Source organism: Lactuca sativa, chromosome 5 (genome assembly GCF_002870075.4).
Source record: "Lactuca sativa cultivar Salinas chromosome 5, Lsat_Salinas_v11, whole genome shotgun sequence".
NCBI classification, from domain to species: domain Eukaryota; kingdom Viridiplantae; phylum Streptophyta; class Magnoliopsida; order Asterales; family Asteraceae; genus Lactuca; species Lactuca sativa.
This window is the reverse complement of record NC_056627.2, coordinates 91304282-91320143: the sequence shown is the minus strand read 5'-3', so window position 1 is coordinate 91320143 and position 15862 is coordinate 91304282. Positions and strand designations below refer to the sequence as shown.

Here is a 15862-nt window from a genome sequence, read left to right as displayed (position 1 = left end):
TGGATAGAAACTTGGAATCATACAACTTGGTTGCGTGATGAATGAGAAATTTCATATTTGGAAATTGGACTAATTCTTTGACAAAGTGTCAAGTGAAGGACTAGGAGATCGAGTACACAAGATTATACGTTGATCAGGTCCACCACAAGAGTGATAAAGATATTCGTCATGATTCACTAAAGTTTGGTAAATATGATTATACTTAAAAGATTAAGTATAATTCTGAGTTGATTGAAAGAGTTTCAATGAATAGCAGAACGAATAAAGAAGAATCAAGAAGGCAGGAAGATAAAATTTTCTCTGTTCTAAGAAGAAGGGTGAGTAACTTCTAATGATTAAGAACCATGTCTCAATTGATCCTCTAAGTGAATCTTAGTGCAATTGCATGTCAAAGAAGAGGAATCAAGAATTGTAGAAATGGTTAAATCAAGAAGTCAATCATACTTCGTTCCAATATCAAGTCTTAGAGTCAAGATTGTGACTTGAGTGAAAAGTCTTAAGTAGGTTTGTAACACTTATCAAATGTAGAATAAGAAAGTTTCTTATTCTTGTACATTTGAAATTGGTAAGTTGTGATGTCTTGGATAAGACAAAGACCAACTAGGACCAATTATGTGAAGTGTTTTGTCTTGATAAGAACTACACTAACTCTTGAATATTTTGTTTTGTCTAGGAAAGTTTCCTGAGAAGAGAATAATATATGTAAAGAGGTCAGTGGGAGTTTTCATGATCTTGAAAAAGGTTTTAAGAACAATTCAAGAATGAACCTAGTTAATCATCATTATCATATGACTTGAGGTTTACAACCTATCGTGTTGACATTATTTTGTTTCTGTGCCATTCCAATTGAGTTAATTATGTATGTGAGTTCTATGAGTTCTCATTTGAATGCATAAAGATAAAGCGCCTTGATCGATGGAAAGTACATTGATATGTAAGGATAAGTTGCTAAACAACTTGGAAGACATGGTGGGCACTCGTGTTACCATAAGGCTAGAAATCAAGAAAGTTTAATCCATATAAGTTTGAATTGTCGCAAATCTTGGTTTTAGAAAAATTCATATGGATAGGAACACATACACTTTAAAATCTAAGTTTCATAAGATTCCCTCCTTCATGAAAATGAATGTGAGGAAATGCTTTCACTGAGAGAGATTTTAAGAAGATAGCCATTGTGAAAATTGTGTTCTCAAATTCAATTATGATTACGGCATCCCTTTACATAGTTCGAATTATGAGATTTGACAATTAGTCTAACATTTAGGACTTATTGATATAAGTTCTGAATTGTTTAGACACACATATGAGCTATCTAAGGCAATGGTGTAAAAGTTTAAGAAGCTTAGATAAAGGCTTATCGAAGCATCTGGTATTAGAAATATGAACTTCAGAAATTCAATAGGCATTGTTTTCTGGAAGTTCAGCTGTTTTCTGAATACATGTCAAAGCTAGTGGGAGCATAAGTGTTATGCTTATGTGATAATAATCATCATGATAGTGGAAACATAAGTGTTATGTTTGTATGATTATTATGGCAAATATTTCAAGTTAGCAATATTAATTATAGAAAAACAAAGATTCAATTTGAAAAGTTGCATGGGTTGAAAAGTTGTTTTTGCTATAATTAAGGGAGAAAATATTATACTTCGTTTCAAAATCTAAAACTTAGATTGAGAAATTTTAATAAATTTAGTCAAAGGATACATAGTGTGTTCTTAAATTTTGATTATGATTACGACATCCCTCTTCATAGTTCGAATAGTGAGAAGGTGACACATAAAATATTATGGCAGAAGATTGATAAAGTATCATATCTTTATATAAGACATTATGCATCGTGTCCCATACGCTTCGGGTATAGGATTGATTGCAAATGCTATAATATTTGACCATTCTAAAATTTTCCAAATGTCTAGCGCATTAAGAGGGAAAAAGGACTAGAATCGGTTTTGACTAAAATAATTAAACAACTATCAAAGGACGATCCAAAGTTCGCTGATGATTGGTTGCTTGTGAGTAGTTGGAAGTATGGTATTTGATGGACCATATCGACATTATTATGAATATATAAGATTCTATAAAGAATGAGTTGTCATATGGAAAATATGGAAATGTTTCCATATTGGGAGTTGGATATTGAGTGTCTATGTCTAGATTAGAAAATTTTATGCAAGAAGGATGTTCAAAGGAATGTACTTTGAATGTGAGACTTCACGTCTATGGAATTGTCTTGTAACAATTTCCGATAAGGTAATTTGTAATTTCATTGGCCAAGTCTTGGTGACTTTTGTGATATGATTTTGCGAAAGGATCGTTGCATAAAATGTTAGAATCTAGCATATTCTAGTAGTGGTAAGAACCTTGTGTTCTAACACTAATGATAAGGATTGGGAATTTTGAAATGAGCATCATTGGAAAAGTTTTTCATTGATATATTTCACAAAGTAAGGACCATAGGAAACATAGTGTGCATGCTTTGTGCATGGGACTACTATTGTTGTAATTTGAGTAATAAGTTAAATTTCTGAAACAGTAAACGATGAATAATGAGTAATCAATATGGTGTTTAAACAAAAGTGTTTTATTTACTCCCACAAGTTTGGGGCCATATAGGATTATGTATTATTGTTGTGTTTCAGTTTGCATGTTTTGACTTCCAGAATAACTGGGTTATTCGAACCGCCATAGTCGGCCATACGTTGGAAGTAGGTATGAAGGAAGACTGTCATGAAGAGTCTGTAGACTGTCTAAAGAGTTTAGACATAGCACAAGTTTGCTGCAGGGTTCATGAGTGCTTTGATAAGATTAAAGTATTGGATTAAACCCACGCTCACGTGAATCACTTCATGGATTATATCACGAGTGATTGTGAGTCGATAATATTGTATATTCTTGAAACCGAGACGTGTGAGTTGTTATTTGTTGGTCGGTTGCACATTGATAATAAGTAAACGCACCAGTAACTTGGTGTTATAAAACTTATTGCTGTGTGTGATTCGATCAGTGAATGCAAGCGAGCATTTGAGTCGAAGTTTATCCATTCCTTTTACCCAAAGTGGGATAAAAGCGATATATGTGGGCCCGTCGATGATTTAGTGATGACACCTGAGCGCTTGGCCAAGCCGGGACTAAGTTGATATGTTCAATTGTAGTCTGTTGTCAGTCATCATAAATCGGAAGTTGGGAAACAATATAGAGAGAATGATCGAAATTCATGTCTTGTGTCTATACGATATCTTGAGAATGGAGGAATATATGATCCCTTATCGAAAGGACACATGTATCTGATAAGATCAGAGTTGATAGCGGCTTATGAAAGCTACGATTGCTGATCAGGTTCTGAAGTCATACGGAAAATAGTTATTAGACTTATCCAAGTGGGAGACTGTTGGATTAGTGTCTAAGTCCATAACTATTTTGGTATGTACTTGACCCGATTATGAGTATGGTCCTTTTGGGTTGCCTTCACCATAGCAATATGTAGGATGAATTAAGGAGAGAAAGGTTTAATTATGATTTATTAATATATTATAAGAATAATATATTAAAGGAGAAATCATAATGTTTAATTAATATTAGTCACGAATTAATTAAGAACTAATTTTGTGGCTAAAAGAGAATAATTAAACTTAGGGGACTGGAGTTGTAATTATAAGATAATTACAATTGGACTATGGATTACCTAATAATATATAGGTTGGACGAATTCTATGGTAAGCCCATAAGGAATTCGTCCAAGGGATATGTTAAAGGAGTCCATGGACTGCTTAGGGCCTAAACAGTTAGATTAGGGTTTCCTAGTTGCAAACCCTAATATATAAAGGGCCCCTATGCCCCAAAAACAAGGCTAAGAGTTCCTTTAGGGTTTCCAGCCTTTTTTGGTGCCTCCTCCCTCTTCATCCAAGTTGCTTAGTGGTGTTTGTGACTCCATTAGAGGTGCAGCACTTGAGACACTAAGCTTTTTGTAGCCAAAGAATGATTGTTATTGCTATATAACAATCAAAGGTTAGATATAAACCATATTTTGTGTTAATATGATTAATTGTATGCTAGATCTAGGGTTTATAGCTTTGTATATTTAATTGCATGTTCATTAGACAAACTAGATCCAAAAGCTATTAGGGTTTTCATGTACACCATAACAATGATGTATTGCTTGAAATCCATCATATATATATATATATATATATATATATATATATATATATATATATATATATATATATATATATTAACCCATTTGGTTTTCATATATATATATATATATATATATATATATATATATATATATATATTAACCCATTTGGTTTTCTATAGATTAAGTGTATTAAGTTAAAAAAACAAAATCTTAGTCGATTAGATTATGAGGTTCAGTAATGACTTGACTTTACAACCCTCCAAGATGATTTTATAACTCCAAAAGAACAATGGTATCATATATATGCCACATCATTTTTTTACCTGTGAAATCGGATAAAAAGAGATTAATACCTTTTTTAATAGGTCAATATGGACTTTATGTCTCTATAGTGCCAAAAATTAACACCAAAGACCCTTTAAACCATAAAAGAAAAGTTTGTTGGGCTTCAATGAAATTACAAACATAATAAGTCAAAATTAAAGAACATATCTACATTCAACTTATATATTAGTTTTCAACAAAAAAAACATAAATTAAGGATTCTTCACTGACGAAAGACTTTTGTTAATAAACACACCCCTAACATATTTTACATTCATCGGCGTAGAAAAGTAATCATATTCCTCGGTTTATTTATTTGAAGGTATATGTTGTACACAAACCGATCTATCATTTAAAGTGTATTATTAGAGATGACAAATGATTTTTTAACCTTTTCAGCGTCAGTTGGCACTTTGACGTTGGTTGCTAATCCGAAGGCTTCAAGACATCGTATCACGTACCAAGTAACATCGATTTGCCACCACTCTAATCCATATCGAGCCGAATACTCAAATGCATGATGATTGTTATGCCATCCTTCTCCGAACAACAACACTCCTAACCACCTTCACAAAATTTGGATAATCATTTTTGTTAGATTCTAGTATAATTAGCTCATTCGTATATTTACACACATACCAATTGTTTTTTGAGAGATCACCAGTATTCCATGCTTGGTTTCCCCAAATATGGCCAACGGAGTTCACGAGGGACGTGATGTGGTAAACCCATATGATCCTAACACCCTACATACAAAACACACACAAACACACACACACACATATATATATATATATATATATATATATATATATATATATATATATATATATATATATATATATATATATAATGGAGAATACATAATTAAGGAAACAACTACCGGAACCAATGAAAACATGACAACACATCACATATATATTTACAGGTAAATTACATCAAACGTCTTTTGTACATGTGTCAAAATGCACATTCAATTTCTATTTTGAGAAATTAACTCAGACCGTCCTTGGGTTGTTTTTTATTGCACGCTTTGTCCATATTGACATGCAATGACTATTTTACCCTTAATAATTTATATTTTCATTTTATTTTATTACTTTATCAATTTTAAATTAAAAACAAACATAAAACAAAGAAAACAAATATCCCCACCCATTCCCTTCAATTTCCCCAACTCCATATTTAACACATACTTAATAGTAAGTTTCAAGAAATGACATGTGTCCTTTTAACCGTTTGTGGAATGGGGTGTTTAATCTTATCATTTAAGTTCTAGATGTGTAATTTTGACCAAATCATAAGGATAATTTTAATAATTCAAAAAGAAATAGATATGTGTTATTTTATGACCGATAGTTAACACTTAATTGCATTTTTCAACTGTTAGGTCTTAGAAAAGGAAAAAACCTTCTTATGTTTCTTTACCGATTGATTTATTTAAAAAAAATGGAACTTACAAAAAATCGGCCGTTGGCTAATAGGAACAATAGAGAGAACACAAGATAGGCTACCTACGCTCCTTTTGCTTTCACCCTAATGGACGATGATATGGGATGTCACGCATCCAACAGTTTGGTAAACCTCACTCAAGAACACAACACTCTGGGTGCGGTTTAGGATAGAAGAATATAGGGTTCAATTACCTTATCTTGCATTCTCTCTCTTGTTCCTATTGGCCAATGATTTTTTTTAAATTTTCATTTATTAATTTTTTTGAAATGTATAAAACGGTAAAAAATGGAAATAATTTTTTTTAAGGTCTAACGGTCAAAAATTGTAATATATATATATATATATATATAAGGGGCGGCTCAATCAGTTTGGGGGCCTTAAGCAACCAAAAATTTGGGGACCTTTGACATTTACTATACTTAATGTTATAAACACTCTTCTTTTATCCGGGCTTGAGACCGACAATAATAAACTAAAAATGTTACAAATGGCGGAGTTAATTTTTTTTTTTATGCAAATGAAAGATAAATATAAAAAATTAAAATTACAAACAATTGCACTGTAATTTGGAATGATTGGGCCACCTCTTTCCAGTTTACTCTCATGCACTTTTATGATATTTAGTGTACCAAACCACATTTTAAAAGAAAATAAAACTTTTTAGACTTGAGCTTTCACTGTCAAAATTTTCATTAACTTTAACAATGAAATCAAAATTATTTAATACAAAAATCATGATTGAAATCATATAGAAAGCTCAAGCCAGGAAACGACAAGATTTCAAAAGTAATATTATACTTGCTCACAATCAGTATGTCTTGGTATTAACCAAACAACATTTTTAATTATTTATACTTCATCTGTTTATATAACACAATTTAATTTATATAACTCTCACATTCCGCTGCAATCCATTGTGAAAACTCAAAATATTAACCCTAATTAAATGCCTTTTAACCCCAATTAGATAATCATAGATAATAATCAAAACTAAAAATTGAAAATAGAAAACATATTACCGTTTCAATCATTCAATGACAACAGAATAACAGCAGCGAGACAGCGAGAATGAAAAAGGAAGAAGAACCCAGTTTTTTTGGATGATGATCTGCTGTGATTTAGCGATACAACAACTCAATAGAAGAGTAGAAGAAACGATTGAAGAAGAGCCTTTAATCGAGAACAAGAATGGAAAAAAGAACGGAAGTTTTTGTTGTCGTATCGTCGTTTGAAGAATCGATCAACACTTATACCTGATTTTTGGAAACTGATAACCTTGGATCAAAAGTAAACGGGGCCCCTTACAATTGGGAGCCCTAAGCCCTACCTTTACTACTTAAACAATAAGCCGACCCTGACATATATATATATATATATATATATATATATATATATATATATATATATATATATATATATATATCATACTGTATTATAAAGGAAACATTTTTCCTTTCACCACATTCATTTGAAACTCCCATGACTTTTCAATTTCTTTCTAATAATAATTATAAGTTGATTAATTAGGTTAAATAAATATCAAACCTAAAGTGTAATCACATATAAACTAAATTTCAATATTAAAATAATATATTTACTTCTACTTATTAAGTGATTTTTTAACTTTTAACATATTATACTTAATTTATTAGTTTTAATATATTGTTGGATGTAAACCATTATCATTTTAAAGATACAATTTTGGAATAATTTGTATAAAATACTTAAATTATTAATTTGAATATAACATTATAGGGTCAACTTAAATATAAATTTTAGTTTAACTTAAACAAGCCAAATAATATTTTGTAAATAGTTAAAAGTGATTAATTGTAGTGTTTTTCAAATAAGGATTATAAGTTGGTTAATAAGGTTAAAGAAATATCAAACATAAAGTGTAATCATAAATATACTAAATTTTAATTTTAAAATAATATATTTACTTCTACTTATAAAGTTATGTCTTTAACTTTTAACATCTTATACTTAATTTATTAGATTTAATATGTTGTTGTGTGTAAACCATTATCAGTTTAAAGATACAACTTTTGAACAGTTTGGACAAAATACTTAAATTGTTATTTTAAATATAACATTACAATGTCAACTTAAATATAAATCTCAGCTCAACTTAAAAAACCAAAGAATATTTTGTAAATAGTTAAAAGTTATAAATTTTAATGATAAATGCACTAACTAAATTGTAATCTCTGTTTAACTAAAACATTTCCTAAAGATATTTTTATAATCGTTTAAAGTTTTCAAATAGGTAGCTTAAAATAACTTACAATAAAAAAAGTTAAAAATAATTCTTTATAAATGATTATATTGTTACCTTTAAAATCGAAAAACAATGTTTGATGTTTTAAATAATTATAATGATAAAAATTAAAACATTAAGCAAATAATTTTTTACAAATTAATTAACAATAATAACAACTATAAATAACATTAAACAATATATTATATTTAATTTTATTCATGTATAACTTACTGGTAGAAGTCATTCAAACGATTGAGATTATGCCATTATAATAGATGTATATATTATCATATAATTCAAAATAATCAATATATTATATCAATTTAGTATACGATTTATTATATCAAATTTAACAATAACGTTATTGCTATATTAAAAAAACATATATTTGTAAAGACTTCAACTATATAGGTGTTTCTGCGCAACGCGCAGACATTCGCCTAGTGTATCTTATAAAACTAGCATTTTTTCTTTCACTACATTCATTTGAAACTCCTATGCATTTTTCCTTTCACCACATTCATTTGAAATTCCCATGAATTTTCATTTTCTTCCTAATAATGGTTATAAATTGGTTAATACGATTGAATAAATATCAAACATAAAGTGTAATCATATACAAACTAAATTTCAATATTAAAAGAATATGTTTACTTCTACTTATAAAGTTATGTTTTTTAACTTTTAACATATTATACTTAATTTATTAGTTTTAATGTATTGTTGGGTGTAAACTATTATTATTTTGAAGCTACAACTTTTGAACAATTTGTATAAAATACTTAAATTATAAATTTAGATATAACATTACAAGATCTACTTAAATATAAATTTTAGTTTAACTTAAATAACCCAAATAGTATTTTGTAAATAGTAAAAACTAATAAATTGTAGTGTCTTTCTAATAATGATTATAATTTGGTTAAAAAGGTTAAATAAATATCAAACCTAAAGTGTACTCATAAATAAACTTAATTTCAATATTAAAATAACATCTTTACTTCTACTTATAAAGTTATGTCTTTAATTTTTAATAGATCATACTTAATTTATTAGATTAAGATGTTGTTGTATGTAAACCATTATCAATTTAAAGTTACAACTTTTAAATAGTTTGGACAATATACTTAAATCGTTAATTTATAATATAACATTACAGTGTCAAATTAAATATAAATTTCAGTTCCACTTAAAAAACCCAATGAATATTTCGTGAATAGTTAAAAATGATAAATTGTAGTGCTAAATAAAAAAACTGAATTACAATCTCAATTTAACTAAAATATTTCCTAAAAATATTTGTATAATCATTAAACGTTTTCAAATAAGTAGTTTAAAGTAATTTAAAATAACAATAGTTAAATATAACTCTATATAAATGATTATATTGTTACCTTTAAAATTAAAAAACAATGTTTGATGTTTTAAATACTTATAATGATAGAAATTAAAACGTTAAACAAATAAATTTTAAAAAATTAATTAATAATAACAACAACTATAAATAACATTAAACCATATATTATATTTAATTTTATTCATGAGTAACTTGCGGGTAGAAGTCATTCAAACGGTTGGGATTATGTAGTTATAATAGATGTATATATATTATCATATAATTCAAAATAATCAATATATTATATTAATTTAGTATACGAATTGTTATATCAAATTTAACGACAACGTTATTGTTATATTTAAAAACAACATATATTTGTAATAATTTCAACTATATATGTATTTCTGTGTAACACGCGGACATTCGCCTAGTATGTATGTATATATATATATATATATATATATATATATATATATATATATATATATATATATATATATAGAGAGAGAGAGAGAGAGAGAGAGAGAGAGAGAGAGGTTCAAAAGTGAATTGATAAATATTATGTAGATGTAGAGACTAAAATGAGCCAAACATTTTAAAAACCAAATAAAATGTATATTAGTATTTTTTTCTTAATTAATAATGTTAATTACCTAATTCACTTATTATTCTCCTATAATCAAGACTAGTTACCTTAATTTTATGAATAGTGATATTTATCTTTGTTTTCTCTCTTTCTTTAATCGCCGACTATCAATGCCATCACCACATCATTTGACGAACATGTTCCGGTTTTGCATTGATCGATTATCAAAACCTTGGAGCCATTTTTGCCTTTTCATGATATTTAATTTTTGTAAGTATTTTTTTTCTTCCAATTGCTGCCAAAAAAATAAAAAATACATATTATATGTATTTTTGTTTTTGATTATACTACCGTATGTGTCTATGTGAGATATGAAAAAAGAGGAATTAAAAAACCTTTATTTTTCATTTTTTGGTATAAGATTAACCAAAACATTTAAAATAAAATTAGAATAAACAAATTTTTTATGCAATGGACTTACTTTCTATTGGTTTTCTATAATTTTATAGCCCTAGTTAGCTGCAGCTATTTTTTTCTGTTAGAATTCCCTTAACAACTATTATTTTATTTCAGAGAGAAGATCATCAAATTGATTCTATAAACCATCAAAGAAATCAACTTTATTATGAAGAAAGATCCAATTTATTTTGCTAAACATTTTACATTTTATGGAGGCATACGTCAAGAATATATTATATATTCTTTATGAATAGCTCGCATTATTTTAAAGGATACATCATATTCTGTAAGAATATTACATATTCTTTAAGAATACTAGTATTTTTTTTTTTTTTTTGTAAATTTCAAATAAGAATGGTTTGATTCTTTCATTATTTCTCTGTAGTTGTAATTATTCATCAAATGTTTTTGTTTCATCGAGTGAAGAGTTTTTTTTTTTATAGGAATTGTTTAAAATTTAGAAAATTCTTCTTGTGTTGTTAAAATTATTTTTAAAATACATTTTATTTTAAAGAATATTTATAAACATGCTCTTGATTAAGAATTCTGATTTTGGAGGGGTCATACATTGGAAAAAATGTTGGCTCTACCTTTTATAAAATTATAAATTTTGAATTTTGCATGGTTCATGGATTTTAATTTTTGAAAGAGTATATAAGTGTTTTTTAAGTATTATAGATAATAATTAATATAATTAACTTGATTTGAATAAATTTCATAAATTTATGGATTTGACTAATTACCTGCCTAAAATCAAGATATACAAAAATTCCATATTTTCTGAAAATGATTGGTCTAGAATTGTCTCTACGTCCACACAATAGATGTCATCCACATTATAACTTAACCCTCTCTCTCTCTCTCTCTCTATATATATATATATATATATATATATATATATATATATATATATATATATATATATATATATATATATAGACACACACACACACACACACACCAATTTACAACCCTATAAATATTGAACACCCTAATCCCTATGGTGTTTTTACATTCTATAGTTGGGGGTTTAATAGTCCAAAGAAAAGTAGTAGGATGAGGCGAAACAAGAAGCCATTAATCGCATATGCTGAAAAACCGAAAAATATGTTGATTTGTGTTGAGGGAGTGGAACGCTTCTTCTGGGGCGCGCCGTGCCTCCCACCCTATGCGATAAACGTGTTTTTAAGGTTTTGAAGCTATTTAAGGTGCATTAACTCCAATGGTTTGTCATTCCTCAGCCTCCATTAACTCTAGAACATCCATTGAGAAACCCTAACCCCCTTTGAAGGTTTGAGCTTATCCTCTTTATTCTCATCCATTTTGGTGTGTTTTAGTGGTTCTAGAGTGAAGTATTCTTGCAAGATTTGATAATTCAAGATTTTAAAATGAATAAATTAGCCCTTGTCCATCTTCTTAACCTTTATATGTCTTAAAGATTCAAGCTTTATTGGTTTTCACCTTTTGATCTATGAGTATTTGGAGTTTTAGTGCTTTAATGATGTTTTGGCTCCTTTGATGGTTTGATCTATGGAGTTTGGATAACTCCATGATCTAAGTGCAATAATCAACTTTAGATATGAGGTTTAAATAGATTAGAGGGTGCATGCAAGAGCGCTCTTTACTCGATGCTTGAAGAAAAATTGGATCTTGGACTTTTTGGAATCCAGGGTTTTAAATATAGTCAGTTTGGGGTGTTCTAAAAAATAAAGTTGGAAAATTTATCCATTAAGACACCATTTGGATCCAAATTTGAGAGTTTGAAAACATGGACTTAAGAGATTAATTCAACAATTAAGTGCTGGATCAGGAGGGACGCGAGCCGCTTTTTGAGTTTTCTTAAGTCCCTTCCATTTAAGGTCAAATACCAACTTTTTTTTTTTCTGTAGTGGGGGCGGGGTGCCCAGGCCGTGTCACTTCCATTGATGAGTAGGTTGGCTTTTTCACTTTTGACTATATTTGGGTCATAGAATGAGGTTTGACATGTATTTTATGCCTATGTGGTTCATGGGACCGACCTTTGTGAATATTCGCATGCAGATGGGATTTTTGGACTCTGTTGAGGTAATTTTTCTCACTATACTACATATTGTAGCATATATTCTCTATAATATAGGATGTGTTTATACTATAGTATTCTGTTAGACATGATTACTAGAGAGTTAGTTATATGTGGTGTTGGATTGTCTGTGTATCTATTTGATATATATATATATATATATATATATATATATATATATATATATATATATATATATATATATATATATATATATTGAGTTGAGGGCGGTCAAAATTTATTTTGAAGGCCAAAAGGGGTAGACCAACTCTATACTGAAGGCCATGGCGAAGTAGCTTTGTGTTAAAGGCCAAAGGTGCGGACCATCTTTATGCTGAAGGCATGGGCGAATCAGCTTTGTGCTGAAGGCGATTATTGTATGTATTCTATGTATATTGTGGTGTGTGATATTTTAGGTAATTCATTAAGCTTTGTGCTTACAGTTGTCGATTAAATGTTTCAGGTACTTATGAGGATCGTGGGAAGAAAAAGGCGTGACTGTGCACATACGTTAGCAAATTATGTTTTGAAATTTCGTATTGTTTTCTTTTAATACTCTGGTTTTGGAATTGGGTTTATGAGCAATGATTTTATTTAGATTATCACTTATTAAAATGGTTTTTTTTATCTTATTTTAATGAAAATTATTTTGAAAATCGGGACATTACAAAATACCCATTCTAATCCACTATTAAAATCACCCCGTTATCTATCATTTCATCTCTATTTCTTTCATTTTAACAACACAAATTAATACAAACACCCAACCCTAAATATATGGTAGAATAAATCCTTGTCTTTCTAGTTCAACCACGCAAACTAGAAACATTTTCATTTTTGATCCGTCTATCCTGGTTAATCATCCCTAAATTGATGCCCCAATTCAATCCCCCCTCAACAATACATGAAACTCAACCCCTTCACCCTCCACCCCCCAAAGGAAATGAATCAGTGGAAAAAAAACAAAGGGCAAGCATAAAGGGTGGACTTCGACAGAAGAGTTAATGTTGACACAATCTTGGGTTGACTTTTCATAGGATTCACAGCTAGGAAATGCAATCAATTGAGCATTTATGGCTATGCATTACTAAAAGATTTCGCAAGGAATTGGATATTGGTGATGACTAACATACTAAACACCAACTAAATTTAAAGTTTTGAGAAACTTTAAAGTGTGTTTCGAAGATGAACAAATTATACAACAACCTAAAAAACCAAAGGAGAAACGGTCAAGATGTTGATAAAATTTTACAAGAGGCTTTGCATTTGTATCACAAGGAAACAATAAATGCGTTCAGTTATACGCACACTAATATCGGTTCATGGCAACCTTATTTTTTTAGCGTCCTATTTGAGCATGTGTAGGTGGTTTTTATCAAACAAATGTGTCTTTTTGTATCGATTTATTTAGTACATAAAATGATAAAAGACATAAGTTCATATAAATCATGTATTCAAATGAAATAAATGAGAAATCAATATGTAATTAGAATCTAAGAAATAAATGCAAATAAAGATATCATACCATGCCCCAAACGAGGTATGCAAATCCACCCCAAGCATACAAGAGAACACCACATCCAAGTGAATGACACATGTATGTTTTTTGTAAAAACCTGTAGAACGTCTGTTTTTTTAAATCTTCCACATTTTTACGTTCTGGATACTGCATTAAGACAACCAATATAATATAGTTTTAGGATGTTTTGTATTCTTTTCGCATAAGATTCAAATAAAAACTATTGCAACAATATATTTTTTAATCATAAATTACAATTTTAATTAAAGAATATCATGATACCTTTTCAACTAGGTAACCATTGTCGAAAAACCAACCAGCATAACTAAACCAAAACCCGTTTATTGGTGAATGTGTATCATTATCTGAATCCACGTATTTATGATGATATCTGTGGATGCTCACCCAAAATATTGGATCTCCCTACATGAAAATAAAATAAAATATAAATAGAGTATTATTTGGTACGACGAAATAAAAAATGAATCCATTGTGATTTATTTTATTGGAAAAAAATATGATACCTGTTTTTTCTCATACAATCATGAAATATAATGAAAAGCTTGTAATATAATTTATTTTGATTTATATAATTATTAATGACACAGAGCTTTATTTCTAAATTTCATGATTTTATATATTTTCAATTTTCTTTTCTCAAAATAACTACAAAATTTTTGAAGTAATCATATATAGATTTGAGCGAGTAGTTATTGTGCTTATTAACTTTTTTTTTTAAATAAATAGCGAGTTAGCTATTCTTACGTCATATAAAAATTTAATTACATCAAATGATCACCAATATCATTATCTTGTTTATTCATTCAATCCTCAATATATTTTGTACAACTAAACAAACTCTTAATCAGTTTAAGCAAAAATAGATTTCTGACGAAGCTAAATACAAACCTGACATGCTAGGACCCCAAAATAAGCAAACGTGTACTCGAGCCATTTGGGAAGTTTCAAACTATGGTGAGACAAAAGTCGATGGTAAGAGAGTGTTATGCCTAACATTCCTGTTAGCAAGTAACCAACAAATGCAACCCAAAAAGCATCCCAAGTGAATGAAAATGGTGCAAAGAGGGCAAGTAAATGGAAAAAAGTAAACCATGATGCCGCTTGGATGTCTATTGTTTGCCATTTTCGACCTGCAAAATAGTTCCTAGTTCCCGTGACCATCACATTGGAAAACGGTATTTTCTGATGATCTGATTGGTTTCCACCATGAGAGTTGGAGAGTGGCACCAATAAGTTTGTCATATTTTTCAATTGTGGAAAGTAGTTTGTGTTTCTTTTGGTATGTAGGTATAAATAGCTAATATTTAGAGATAAATATCTCCACCTAACTACTTCTAAAAAAAAAAAAAATCTCTAACCCTTTAAATTTAAATGTTAATTATCACCGTTTTTTCTATTAGATGACATATTTTTTTGTCCTTGTATCTTTACATTCTTTTGGTATTTAAAAAAACATAATATTTTCTTGAAATTTCACATTTGATCTGCGGCTTTTGGATATGTTCTTGAAAGTTCAGAATATATATATATTTTTTTTACTTTGTAGGCAATATTTAGTCTGAAATCTAAAACGATTTTTTCTTTGGATATGTAATTTTCATATGATATAAAAATAAAACTATTACGAAACAAAGTTAATTTAATCCTAGATACAATTTGTAGGACATGTTGGTCATTTTGATAAATAAAAAAAAATTGA

At 28.8% G+C, this 15862-nt stretch overlaps 1 protein-coding gene across 2 annotated transcripts; it reads right to left on the bottom strand.

Moving 5' to 3' along the window:
• Nucleotides 1-4617: 4617 nt before the first annotated feature.
• On the bottom strand, nucleotides 4618-15492 carry LOC111917535 (palmitoyl-monogalactosyldiacylglycerol delta-7 desaturase, chloroplastic). Of its 2 annotated transcripts, XM_023913211.3 has the most exons (6): nucleotides 15254-15492; nucleotides 15052-15112; nucleotides 14425-14565; nucleotides 14149-14289; nucleotides 5102-5208; nucleotides 4618-5028 (listed from the first exon to the last, which is right to left on the bottom strand). In XM_023913211.3, the coding sequence occupies exons 1-6, from the start codon at nucleotides 15403-15405 to the stop codon at nucleotides 4815-4817; spliced, it is 816 nt and encodes a 271-aa protein (XP_023768979.1). In that variant the 5' UTR covers nucleotides 15406-15492; the 3' UTR covers nucleotides 4618-4814. The 2 variants fall into 2 exon arrangements, with proteins under 2 accessions (XP_023768979.1, XP_023768978.1); XM_023913210.3 differs by having other exon boundaries at nucleotides 15052-15492.
• Nucleotides 15493-15862: the final 370 nt, after the last annotated feature.